This window comes from Seriola aureovittata, chromosome 2 (assembly GCF_021018895.1).
Source record: "Seriola aureovittata isolate HTS-2021-v1 ecotype China chromosome 2, ASM2101889v1, whole genome shotgun sequence".
Classification (NCBI taxonomy): domain Eukaryota; kingdom Metazoa; phylum Chordata; class Actinopteri; order Carangiformes; family Carangidae; genus Seriola; species Seriola aureovittata.
Window position 1 is genome coordinate 5,325,567 of NC_079365.1, and position 14,495 is coordinate 5,340,061.

Consider the following 14,495-nt stretch of genomic DNA (forward strand, 5'->3'; position numbering starts at 1 on the left):
GGATTAAAAAAAAACAACAAAAAAAACAGCTTAATTGTTTCATCAGCGTGTTTTTGTTTTTCATAGGAACAGGTCATGGGAAGTTGAATGTCGCATTGTTCTCAGTGTGCATTAACAGCAGTATGGTGGTGAATAATGAATGAAATGAACAATGCATAAAAATGACATTTGAGGGTAGCTCATATTTTACAGGTTGTAAACAGTTTGTTTGTGTGGATTTTATGAATAAATATATCTTATCACAAACTTTAATATTTAGACTGACAGCAGAGAGAGCATCAGAGTTGCTGCATGTGTTGGTGGGTCTCTCTGAAAGTGTAAAAAATACAGCTTATGCACTAACTTCTATTTCAAATAGAGAAAATCTATTTGTAGTTGCTAAAAAAGGGTCAACGAAAGTGCAAGGGTCCACCGGGGAGCTGTGTCAAGGTTAACACATGAGTCCTGGATTTCTGATTAGAGATGTCATGCATGCTTTTAGCTGAGAAGAAAGCCTTGATGGTGCATTAGTGCCCCATCTATCAAAAAGAATTCACGACAGGTTGTCCTCTACACTTCAGAAATGTTGGGTAACGCTGTGAACAGCACCAGTAATGTCTTATTAGCTGCTGCAGTTTGACCTCAGTCAGAGCGCAAGTTGAAAACTATAACATTTCTTTTTTTCCATCGCCTTCTTGTTTCTTTTAATTTAGGAAAATGACTTAAAATGATTATGTTTGGTGTACAGAAAAAATTCAAACAGAACATTCCTCTATCAAGAACTGGATTTTTAAATTATGATATTGGGACACAGGAATTCAACCTCTTGGTTCCGTTTAAAGGTCCATATTTTATACTTTTCCGGTGTCTTATTTGAAGTATTGATCAACATGAAGATATATTTGTGTTTTTTTTTAAAAGTTATTTTTAGGGCATTTTTGCCTTTATTCTCATAGTGACAGTGAGAGAGAGTCAGAAAAGTCAGGGAGAGAGGGGATGACATGCAGCAAAGGACCATGGACTCGAACCTCAGTGCAGTTAGGACTAAGCCTTAACTGTGCACGCTCTACCAGGTGAGCCATATTTGCGGTTTTAACTACCAAAAACCATCTCAATGTGGAGCTCTCTGGAGCTCTAGTAACAACAGGTCGGTGAGCCAATCAGAAGAGAGGAGGCTCTGATCCTCTCTGAACGGGAGGTATGTTTCAGGTAAACACTCAGAGAAACCAAATCCTGCAAGGTTTGGATGGTGGGTCCAAGTGGGCGGGGCTTAGGGCATGGCTGAGAGCGGTGATTGCTTTGTTGTGACATCACAAAGTTACCGAAGTCTTAACAGCTCATTTTAAGGCTCAGTTTCTGAATACAGGCTGTGTGCATTTCTCTGTGGACTGAGGCTTTGATACTTTTACAGTATTAATATAGAACCTAGACCTGCTTTATAATCAAACAACACATGGACATCTACCTTCATACAATATGGGACCTTTATGTTTTGGTATGGGAATTGTTTTTTATTTACATTTCCAGATACACAGTCCTGTATATGTATTTGCTTTCTTGCTGAGAATTAATGTTGTTCAGTCAGAAAACTTTTGCATTATTTATGTGAATTTGACAGACAGGCCTTTTGCGCAGTCCATGTAACAACCCATACACCAACTGTACAGACGATAGTTGTATGCTAACTAGCAACAAGTTTTCACTAACCGTGTGTATGGCAGTGTGCATGTGTGTTCAGCTCAGGCTCTGACTGAACTCACAATTCACCAGGAACACACCCCTCACCCCTCTACTTCCTGTTATTTTCCACCAGTATCTCTCCCTACTTCCTCTTGTCTCTGTAGTTTAGAAGTTAGATTCATAAAGCCCTGGAGTAAGAGTAAGAATTTTTCACTCAAGGTGAAACATTTTCAATTCACACACGTGCCTGTGCCTCATTTCAGAATAGCACAAACTGGGAGCCATGGGAAACGGCTTGTAAGACTCTGTTTTTAAAGTTTTAAAAATCTGCGTATATTTTTATTCTTTTTTGCCAATATTATATTTGCATTTACTTAATTTGCACAGACAGAAATGTAATATAATGAAGTTAACTTAGGTTAATAAGTTTCACAAGAAGTTACAAGCCTGAGCACATTCTGCATTCACATCATATCATTACAGACAGTAACAGACAGTTGTGTTAGTGATGTGGAGTTTCCAAAATATCTCCCACATGCTGAGCTCCAGAAATGTCAAACCACCGGCGAGGCGGTGGCTGACGGTTAGATCTAAATAAACTCCAGCATTAACGAGTACAATCGATATGCTCAGGTGGTGGCTCTCGCTTCATACTTAACCTCAGGATGAGAGTGTTATCAATCGTCTCGGTTCCTCTTGGAAAGAGAGCAAACAAGTGTATTACCCAAAATGTCAAATTGTTCCTTTAAGGTGAGGTTGTGGCAGCTCCCTCGGTTATGAAAGAGCAAAACTTTCCGCAAATGTAATTTTCACTCGAAGCTGAAAACATCCCGGTACATCTTTTTAAATGAAGCAAGAGCATTCACCCTGAGCACAATGCTTACTTACCGCTGCTCTTTCTGTGTAAAATTACTTCCTGTTTCTGGTTGTGTTTCCTTCTCCAAATCCTTTTGTTGTGAGAAAACATATTTCTCACTTTTCATGCACCGGGCACATATTTGCATTTTACGACATTATGCCCATTTCAAACAAAATGTCTGGAAACCGGGCTCTTTCTCACACAAAGCAAAAATATGCTTGTGTCCAAATGTGTGTGTGTGTGTGTGAGATGTGTGTTTATTTGTGTGTGTGTGTGTGTGTGTGTGTGTGTGTGTGCCTGTATAAAATGCTGAGCCTGTCTGGAAAGACAGTCCCTTTAATCTGCTCCACAGCAACTGTCAGGGTGAAGAAATCAAACGGTTTTGAGACAGGACCCAAAAATCACACACACACACACACACACACACACACACACACACACACACACACACACACACACACACACACACACACAAAAAAGCAGCTTGGTGAAAAATGTGCAAGAAAGCGTGAACAGAAGTAAAGGGCGCTTGCTGCTATTATCATGGTAGAATAAGCTGGGGCAATGAGCAGGGAATTAAGATTCCGGATGCGTGGGGGACCAGGAGCGTGGTACAGGGAGAGCGGCGCCACGGCTATCACCCGCTAACAGGGAGGAGTGATTCACCGAGCACACAGGGCGAAAAAAAAAAGTGAGCAAAATAACCTAAAACATGTATATGCACTAAATCACCTCCCTATCAGCGCAACCCTCCACCCACCTAATTTACTTCTTGGAGCCTTTTGCCACACAAACAACAACATCAGCATACTGGCTTTAACAAGTAATGGTTGGGTAAAGAAGAATAGGAATTCACTTGATGGCTTCTTTCAGTTTTAACATCAAATATTTCAAGTTTTCAAATATTCAACTCTTTTCCAGCACCCAGTTCTCCGAGCAGCTGGTTTTAGTTTCTCTGAACCAAACAAAGATAGTGTTGCAATTGCATTTAAAACCAAGAATTTTGGGCTTGTACTTGTTATCCAAGTGTGATATGTCACCTGGAACCAGGGCAGCCAAACCTTAAAGGTTAAGGCTGATGATGTTCAGCTCTAAGGTGTTCTGCTCCAAATGAGGATGTAAATTTGTAAAAAAAAAAAAAAAAAAAAATTGTCACAAACATCTAGTTTTATTTTCTAAAAAAATGTATATAATAAAAGTTACTCTAACAGATGGAAATTTTCTCTTCTTTAGGGACTATTTTCATTTTGGATTAATACACATTTAGCAGTCTTGTGAATATGAATGGCACCGGATGTTTGTTGGATTGAAATCAAATAAACTACACCCCAGTGTTCATTGCAATGGGGAGACATGACACCCAGTGCAACAGTATGGCTCCCTTTAGTAGCTTTAATAGTTTTTGACAATAATGGAGCTCTGTAACTCAGAGGAATAAGGTAATATCACAGACAATAAACCTGTTACCAGTAAGCTATTCATCACTGGTTTCATGGGATTTGCTGACAATGAGAAAAATACACCATATCTTAAACTATATGTTTTAAGTCTTGAGGCAATATTAACCAACTATTTCACCTTAAAATACCAGCTTCAAAATCAGTCTGATGGTACATTGACTTGCAATAGGGAAATGGTCTGAATGCCTGTCCTTGCACTATGTAACTTGAACTGAGTGGATCCGTTCTCCAGTGATGAGTGCATAACTTTTTGGTTGCACTACATCACACACCATCACCTCTGGGTCTTCAGCTAGGAATAAGAAGCTAGAAGCTAGCTCGGTATTTAGGGTTGCCACCCATCCCATATAATACGGGACAGTACCGTATTTGAAAATAAAAATACTGTGTCCTGTATTGAATCAGTACCGAACCAGTTGTAGCCTACAACTGGATTGGAGAAGTTTATCAATTAGCAATAGACTGACGAGCTCTGTGTGCTGTGAAAAAATGCAGAAGACAGCAGTACGGCGCTCTGTGTGTCTTTGTGTGTGTGTATGTGGGTTGGGGGGGCTGGGTGGTGGGGGTCGTCCCTTATTTTTTTCCACATAAAAAGGTGAAGACCCTATCCGTATTCTCAGTACGGACATCATGGCAGAGGTGAAGAGACTCACCATACAATCACAAAAGCCGAACGCTGACTCAGCATGAGTGGACAGAATGATTGCTGGTTTGTACTGAGATGATGATTTTGTGTTTGGTGCATGAGAGGCTTTGTTTTCTGTACATGAGCTGTTAGCTTCAAGTACCCTTAACCCAGTGGTGTGCCGCTAACTGGGCAAGCAAGGCATGCTAAAAATAGAACGAGGCTGCAGCAGGCTATTGTCTCTGAAAACTAGCTTGACTACCAACCGCTGTATCTATTGTTTCTGTGATTTTCGTGGGCGTGAATGTGTCTTGTTGAGAAAAGGCTAGAGTTTGACAAGCATTTGACATGCGTATTAAGGATAATCCTGGCTCTGACTGGTGATTAGCTATAGCCAGAGTGTGCTTGTCAAGGTGTCCTTGACTCAGCTTTTACCGTTCTAATATCAGTTATGATATTGCAGCATTATACCGTGTGTGGAAACTAAACCTGTGCATTAAGCGTTAAGAGGTTGTAGTAGTGGCCAAGCAAACAAGCGAATTACACTGATTATGCAAAATCTGCTGTAAATTTGAGACAGAATATTCCTACGGAAGTAGCGCAGCTCCTCTCAGGAACAGCTAAGTATGTAGGTTTGTGTGCGTAGCCAGCGACAGAGAGACAGACAGAGAGAGAGAGAGCGAGCGAGCGCGCACATGGACTCAGAGTCCAACAGAATTTAATGCACCAGCATCCTGCATTTGCAACTTGTGGCTGCAGAGGCCGCTGTTGTTGCTGCTCAGCAAAAGTTATATAGTCTTGCTTTAAACATGGTCATTCTGTAACTATTGGTCATGATGTTCAATATCTCTGGTGGAAATTTGAGAAACAACCGTTAGAGCATTCCAGAAAAAGAAGAAATAAAAAGAAAAAAAAAGAAAAGAAAAAAAACAACAAAGAAAAAAAGAAAAACACATTTAAGTGCAAGTAAAGACAGAAAATTACCCCTTGGAAATGCCTGCAGCTATTGGAGCTGATTAGTTTAGTTCCTACAACCGGTCTCCAGGCTCAAGGAGCTGCACAGCCAGATATTACAAATAGTCCTTTGATGTTTTTGACTCAAGATGTAAACTGGAAGAAAACTGAAGATTTCTTTTTTTTTTTTCTTTAATCTGCATCTTTCTAAACCTGAATCTGCATTTCCCAAGCCTCTACAACAGAGGTGGTGAGTGAAAAGGTTACCATGGAAATATTAACAATAGTAACAATAGGGAAAAAGTGACAAACACTGGAAATTTCTGTTAATTTCTCAAAGACAATCCTAAAACATTGGAAGCGGTGTTGTTTCAGTTGTTGTGCCGTGCTACTGTATGAGAAATGAAGCAACCCCCCTGTCCTCATTTTGTTGCAGACCCGCAGCATAGTCAGCAAGCAAACAGGCAGGTGACTAATTTAAAAATGTAATTGGATTTTTAGTTTCAACTGGCACACGTGTTATTATCAAGCTTTTTATTGTGCATGAAAAACAAATCAACTTATAACTCCCCAGGCTGGGGTGTAACTAAAGCTGCAATAAACATCACTACAATTCCTTTTCCCCCCCAAGTCTACATGAGGTTTACTCCACTTGCAAATCCATTCTTGCACTCTGCAGCATACGAAAGCCAAGTCGAGCTGCATATTGTGCATCATTCTTGTTTCCAATAGTCAGTTTTCAGCCGGCGCTCTAATCCATATCGAGGCCTTATCATTCATTGTAAAGTGAGTTTTGTTCCAAACTGATAAGCAGGAGGGTTAGTATGATAATCCTGTGCTCAAACTTAAAGATCTAAAAAGAAAAAACAAAACAAAACAAAAAATTCTCCAAGATGTTCATTTCCAGCTCGGCTCAAAACACATTAGTGCTATAGAGGTCAGAGTATATGCTTCCCTTGAAGATTGTTTAAAGCAAATGTTCATTTCCAGTGAATTCTGCAAGGAGGATAAACCAATTTTAGACGACCCTTTTCACGGCTGTGGTTCATGGATGTTCTCAGCGGGTCTGTCGGCACACACGGCTCTCACTGTAGTTTTAAAAATTTAGGAACTCATTCCTCATGTCCTCATTAACCCTGCTTTCGTTAAGTGAGGATGTAAATGTGCATACACTGCTCTTGCTCTTACATCAAAGTTGTCTAAATGTAAGAGTGGACAGATATTTATATTTAAACAATCGTAGAGATCTGTATGTATATTTTATCTTGTATGACCTTCTGTAGAACATGTTTAAAAGTTTTGCTCCAGAAAGGGGGGGGGGGGTGTCACAGCTGTCTCTACAACAAGTTGAACCAAGTCCAACCTGAACAATAATATAGGTTGTTTTTTTTCAACCTTCTGACCCTTGGGAGCGGCTTTTGAAATAGCATCCCTACAGCGGCCAGCATACCGGACCTTGGTTGTCATGGTTACTACAATAACGGTAACGACTTGATTAAATTTAGGAAAAGATCGTGATTTGGGTAAAAATAACTACTTCCTCAACATTAGATGATCTCTGTTGTCACGGTTACAGTATAAACTGCTGGTTTCAATTGGGAATCGAACACTTTCCTGTGTCATATTCCTGAGTTTTATTGATCCATCCTTCCACCCCAACCTCCTCCTGACCTGGACTTAGTCTCTCTTTATACTACATCACTTTTCTCTTTGCTCCTGTCATGTTTACTACGGTCACTAGATGTCGCCTAGCAACAAAATGTAACTATGGGTAATAATAACCTGCTGCACATACGACCTATGGGCTCATTATTTACATGAGTACAGTCTCTGTCTGTAATAACAGCAGGCCAAAGAGGACTTTTTTTACTCTGTAGCTACAGAGTTGAAAATGATTTTAGAAGATTTTTCTGGTGAATTTTATAGATATGGATGAAATCAAGTTACAATGATATAAGTTTTTTACACAGTTGTTTACACAGTGATCGTTATCAAAATCATAAAGATTTCTAATACCAAGGGCTGTAGTTGATGTGTATTAGTCTTAGAATATGAGACTCAAACCTCAGGAACACATTTATATTTATATTATATTTTACAGAAAGTGAAATGAAATAACAGCTCAATGCAGTTTCTGCACTGAATTAGAGAAAGAGAAGTCAGGATACGACTTCATGACCTTGGCTCTCTCCTTGTTATGCACATTAATTGCAAGAAAAAAAGGATTTCAATAACAATGGGGCTGGTCGTTAGAAAACATTGTCATTGAAATTACTTCAGGGGTTTTGCAGAATTTCAGTGTCAACAGTCTTCCAGGTGAAATCCAAGGTTAGTAGCAAGACACCATTTTGTGGGACTTAATAACGTTTCTGATTCACTTTGGGTTAGACACAAAACACGGTCAGGGTCTTTTGATACTTAACATGATAATGATCAGCGGATTGTGTTCCCACGGTGTAAGCTGCTGATGTCTCAGTCACAGGAAACAAATTCAGCCAGCTAGCTCATCCTGTTATATTATAAAGAGCTTATTTAGGTGGTGACATATTGCTCGATGTTTATTGGGAAATACCAGTGGAGGTACACTTCCTTACTTTGAATGTAATCCAGAAAGGTTTGTATCTATATGTATAAACAGGCTGTTAATTTGTGTCAGCCTGTGCTTGTACCCTTGATGCATTTCTGCCTTACAGAAATGACCTCCACAGGGTTTCATCACCAGAATTCAGCTACAGACCAAAGTGTGCTGGTCAATTATCACCAGCTGTCTGCTGTGAGATCATGTGGCGCTGTTAGACCCACAATAAGATGAGCAGCAACATGCAGAGGCGAAACACTGAGGGTGACGCTCTATAGCTCAAAGTTCCCTTGAACCAATCTGATAATCTAATGTGCATCAGAGGGCACGGGGTTCACAAGAGGCTTAATGTGCGTTGAGTAATGAGAAGCAGTGTTTCACTAGAACACAGACTTCAATAAAGCCTTTTCTTCATCTTGATTCGTATAATGCCTGTTGATTAAACACTCTGAGTGATTCTACTGATGCTCTCTGGTGACCCCACCTATTTGTAAAGGAGACAAATTAAAGTCTTCCATCAAAATGTGATCAATGCCACACAGCCTCTGGCTGAAACGGCCACCGTGATAATAATGAAGCTATAACTCAACTTTACTGCACGGTGAATGAATGATGGACATTTGAAAGAAGCCAGAAAAAGATTTCCAGTTAACTGATTAATTTACTCAGTGATCGATTGATTCCTTCAATCACTCGTTCACTCGCTCATTCATCCATACTCTCTTTCATTCACTCATTTATTGATTTCTTACTGTAACTAAAATGCTTGACCAATTCTGACGGATTAATTAGTCCGAATGAATCCAGGTAACTGTTCTACCTGACATGAGATGATAAGGAGCTTTCTGAAACATATCTCACATTGGATTCAGTGTTTTCATGTGTAGCAAATTTTTCAAATCTAATTTCTCTATAAAATAATTACCTACTGAGGTGCCCTGGGGAGGTAATTTTTTTTTTCAAAATAAAGTGATGTTTACATTTGCTTACACTCATAAAAACATTGCTCTATGGCACTACAAGTGGTCGTAACGCCATATATTGTATATTAATTTATTATACATATAATTATCGATTTTACGCTACTTACATGTAAAGCGGGGGTTTAGCAAAGTAATACAATGTTTTTATGTTAGGATTCTTTTCTGGGGGTGGGGTCTTAAGTCGGGTTGGTAAGGAAGAGAGCCAAGTCACTCTGGGCACCTGGGCGGTGTGCGCATGTAGAACGCTGGTGGTCGGGGTGAATATCAATAGGTATTTAAAGTCTAATTTATTGTTAACTAGTTAAATCTACCTTCCTCCTCCTCTTCTCTTTCTCTCTCTCCCTCTCGTCTCAACTGCATTTACGATACGTCTTCACTTCATGTATCTGTCATTTCAAATTAAAAGCCCTCTGCAACGTTGCAGTTCAGTTTTCCACTCCTGATAGAATCTTATTTGTGACCTGTGCAACTCAGTTGAACTGAACATTTTCATCCCCAACTTTGATGCGGTAAATTCTTCTCATTCACATTCAGGATGATATCGATAAGCTTTTCTGAGTGCCAGATAGGCAAAGCTCAAATGCAATATTGCCTGCGATTAAAAGTCTTTAGCAGGCTCGTTGAATGGATGCTACATTCTTATTATTTTACATAAATGGGAAAAAATATGTTTGCTCATGGCTAATCAATTTGAGGTTGCTCCTTTATAAACTACGGCTTTCAAACTGTCACCTGCCCCAAATACATATGAATAAGGACTCAGACTTCACAAAGGCAGCTTTGGCATGCATCAAAAGTTCTTAATAAGATACTTTACCTGCAAGGCACCCCATAAGTGACTGCAGCACCAGCAGTTTCCATAGCAACATCATCTTCAATTTTGTAGGGTCAAAGTAGTCTCACATTCAATCACAAATGTATGGAATCCGATTTGCACCTGCCTGGCTTCCCAATCTGTGGAAAAAGAAACAGGTGAGATGAGTACGGAGGTAAGGTTGTCATTAGCAGCACCTTTTGAAAATGAGTCTCTTTTTTTCCCGCTCAGCATGCTCATTTCACAAGGTGTGGAGCAAAAAAAGACAGCAAGACCGTGGAGCACTGTGATAGTAATTGCATTTGTGTCTGCGTTCATAGCTGCCAGCTATAACTAAACTTAAACCTGTAAATTCATGATATATTTGAGCAACTGCCATTTACAGGATTCACAATATGTTAAAACAAATCCATAGTGCAAGATACTCCTGTTTCTTAAAGTTGCACCACACAAAGAAAAAAACAAAAACAAAAGAGTTCAGTTCCCAGGCACATGAACACACAATATCTCATGTATATTCATTTCCATATTCCCAGCAACTCCAGGGACAGTCAATACAAAAAGCAAAGCCACTCCTATACGTTCTAGTAGCATTGTACTTGCTTGAAGCTTCATAGCTTTTATGCTCACAAAGGTGCAAAGCCAAAAGATGAAAAACTTCGAAACATCTAGAAGAATTTCAACAACAGTCGTGTGCTTTTCCCTCTTAGACATTATCTCCCTGGAGTGAGAATTAAAACTCGAAAGTTTGTTGAGTGTCAGGAAGGCAGGACTTCTCAGCATGTTAAACCTCTGCGACAGGAGAGAAGCTGAAAGTACGAATGAGGCTGAGATGAAAAAAAAAACAAAACCGCAGTGTTAAAAGTCTGTCAATACTCATGAAGAGGCTTTATAATATTTGTTGCCAAAAAGGAAACCCAAACATTAAGAAATTGTTTTTGTTGGGGATGTTCTACTCACTGATACATGACAGTTTTTGACACATTCATTATCTTAATACAGTACATGCTGTACTGAGTACAGAAGAGGATTTACAGCAAGTCATCTCACTTGTCAGTGGTCCGCTTTAAAAACAGATTAAATTACACAAAAAAACCCCACAGCACTTTGTGTTTATGATTTGAACCTTTCATTTGCTTTTCCGCCCCCTTATTTACAGATTCTTGGCACAGTGACTACATGTCTTATAGGCATAACATACCGTATATTGTTATTGTTTGGACATGTTAGGTGACTCAGAAATATCTTTTGGCACATGAAGTCTATTCTAAATGTTCTAGGAAACATTTTATGGCAAATAAAATTTTACTCAAATTGAAAATGGTTTTGTGTGTATGTCAAAAAGTTGACGGTACCCACAGAGAGCTAGCTCATTTACAGTGAGAAACTGAATGACTTCGCCTATGCTTTTAACATAGTACCTGTTCTTTTCTCTCTGGGTTTGACCCAGTAGCTGCACGATACTTTCACCTGTCTCTGACCGACACTGGTATAGACGCTGGTATAGATGCTAGCGTGGAGCTGGCTAGCTAGCTGGCTAATCACTAAACCAATAGCGACCATGTGAGCTGGTAACTTAAAAGAAACAGCTTGCAGCTGTTTTTCATCTTGCAAAATATGCAAACTCAGCTGTGAAACTATACAAAACTACTAATACAACTTATAAGAACCAGAGAAAAGAATGAACAAGAATCAAAGGTATTCACAGTTTTAATTGGATTGCTGAGAGCAGCTAGCTACAAACAGGTCTTGCAATTAACTTAACTCTGTCTGTACCGCATGTGTGCAGAAGCGTTGTGATTTGGCAATAATGTATAGGAGGAGCACTGTCTAAGCACACGCACACCTTCAATATGAAAGCACTGCATTTTTCGATGACCAATGACAAAATTACAGAAAAATATGAACGCTAAAAGAAATAGCTATAATGGTGATTCTTTCTGAGTTTTCGTTGGATGGGCAGATGATTCCTCTGGGTGGGCAAGGCTTATGCCCACCCCAGCCCACCCATAGACATGCCCCTGAATAAGGATATGAGTTTTGGCACTGCATCATTCAATACATGTCTTGTTAATGTACTGTTGTGGTCCTCGCAGCTAAAGTGAATTTGTTTTTTTCTTCTTTCAAATAGATTAAAATCAGATTGTGAGGCCTGATCAAAGGTTATAAAAATTATGGTTTGTATCATTTCTTAACAAATGTATGGATTTTTATCCTCAGCTGGTGTCAGAAATGGCTTTAGAGGATTTTTTCAGTATTTTGCCTTAGTGGTTAGTAGTAATGTAAGAAACAGTCAGGAAACATGGGGATAGAAGGGTAGAAATGCAACAAAGGTCTCTGATTGATCAGGGACGTTGAGGTTAGAGCTGTGCCTCTAACCACAGGGCTACTGAGGACCTCATCATAGGATTGACAGAACAAAAACAGCCTTGCGTTAAAACAATGCAAGGGGGCGCATTGTTCGCTTGTGGTAGCAGTGAGACATGAAATTATATCCAGGAAGTGGAGTTTGAGAAGCAGATGAGTGAATCTGAAGGCACAGTTTGTAATACTCAGAGACAGGATTTTATCACAGTCGCAACCTCTTTATCTTTTGTCAAGATGATGACAAGATAACAGTAGAAATACTCCCTTCAGGAATGTATGCTTGGTCATATGTAATTGGCCACTGCATCATCTAGCCGGATGACATCTTGTTGTTGTTGCTGCAAAAGCTGAGTTAAGCTTGAACCTGGACTGGCTCCATTCAAATGTATAAAAAGCCTGCATTGTTTCATGTAGGACTAAAGTCAGACTGAATGCAACTGTAGGAATGAGTTGTATTTTTGATAATAAGAACAAAAAGAGCCATTTGGGTGCTGCAGGGCTTAGCTTGTTGTCACATACAGTTGCATTTTGAAATATTGCAAAGTCTTTGTATAACTAGGATTGCAAGCTTGTACTTCTTAAATTATTATTTTTCTATGTTTTAAAACCCATTACAGAGACCAACTAATATGCATTATTGCCCTCTGCAGCCGCCAGAAATGTGTATGCTGCATGTGTGTCCTCATCATATACATGAGCATCCTTGTAAAGATGCAATAGGTAACATGGGATACAAACAATACAGGAAACCCTTCTTCAAAACACTGCTACATTACAGCGCCATTTGTTGTCAAACACCACGCTGGGTACATTTCATTCTCCATTCCCAGGCTGAACGTTAAAACGCTTTCTAAGTTTGGAACCAATTTGAGAGGTATTTGGTTTAAAGGTGTTGTTGAGTCAAGGATGTAAATAGGGCGCAGTGAAGGAGGCAGATTTATCCAGTTTGCCAGCAACTTTGAGGGAAGAATACAAAATAAGTTGGAGGAAATGTCAGTGACTGCCTCTGGATAAGCTGTACTGATGTAAGAATTCAAGCAATACAACCAGTTAAGAAGTGAAATCTACCTTTTGCAGAACTCCTCCAGGAAACAAGCAGCATTAATCTAATGTCTCCTGGGTGAAAATATATTTAGAGTTGAGGTGTGTTCGACACAAACCTCTCCAAAATTACAACTATTTGTGTAATTTTGCCATCACAAAGGAGCACAGAAGAGCTCTCTGTGATTCCACCCCGCTGTGATTCGGCAGACGGCACAAAGTTTTAAACACAGCGAGCAAGAGTGAGACAAAACCACTGAAAAACACATATAAAAAGGCTCCTGAAACTATTTGAATAGGCCAGGTTCTTATTAATCTCAGATTCTCTACCTTCCAGATCTGTCTCCTGTCTCCACCTACAGAAAAGAGGCCTTTCATCTTCATACATCATATAGAAGGTTGTCAGAGTCTGTCTTGGATACATCAACGGAGCAAGTCTGTGCCTAACTTTTAGAGAGCTGTTTTATGCATATTAAAGTGTGTCTTATGAAAGCACCAAGCCCTGTGCCTATTAAGCTAATGCCTGGTTTGTCTGTGTTAGTTTCTTTTTAACATTTTACATCAGTGATAATTTGATAGAGTGTACTGTACAAAACGTTTAGTATGATGCACAGGAGCGTGACAGGTATAACAGCAGAGCTCTGTTTTGGGGACACACCAAACCATTTTACCCTTCAAGAAGACACAATTTAATTCCACTCTTAACAGCGGGGGTGATAATCCACACAGTGATCTGCCATATTGCCAAATTCACCACATTTCACAATTTCAAATGCATACACTGGGAATAACATGGACATGATTATGCATGAAAACCAGAAGAGACAGAATGCAACTTGTGATTATATTAACATCACTTTGGTTCCAAGTCTCTGTAGATCCTGTTTTCTAATTAATTACTGACAAGTTAAAGCTGCACTAATCAATATCTTTACATTAACTGGAGAAATCATGACATGTAATGTCAAAACTGTTACTCATAGTAACAAACCCACAGAGAATCATCACCTGACTACAGTTCCCCTCAGCTCTACAGACCGTTTCATTGTCTTTCAGCTCATTGTTTGGGTTTTATGACTCAACTTTACAGTTTTCAGCAAGAAAGGTTTTTATCAACCCACTGGATACTACATACCCAGCACCAAACAGCAGCTA

At 39.4% G+C, this 14,495-nt stretch overlaps 1 protein-coding gene across 2 annotated transcripts in view; it reads right to left on the reverse strand.

Annotated features, from left to right (window-relative positions):
- Positions 1–14,495, reverse strand: part of cntn4 (contactin 4) — a 159,488-nt gene that overhangs the window by 130,961 nt on the left and 14,032 nt on the right. For both annotated transcript variants that reach the window (XM_056364374.1, XM_056364368.1), the window contains exon 2: positions 9,936–10,072. In XM_056364374.1, coding sequence (XP_056220349.1) covers positions 9,936–9,990 — 55 coding nt within the window. In that variant the 5' untranslated portion in view covers positions 9,991–10,072. The remainder of the gene's footprint in view (positions 1–9,935; positions 10,073–14,495) is intronic.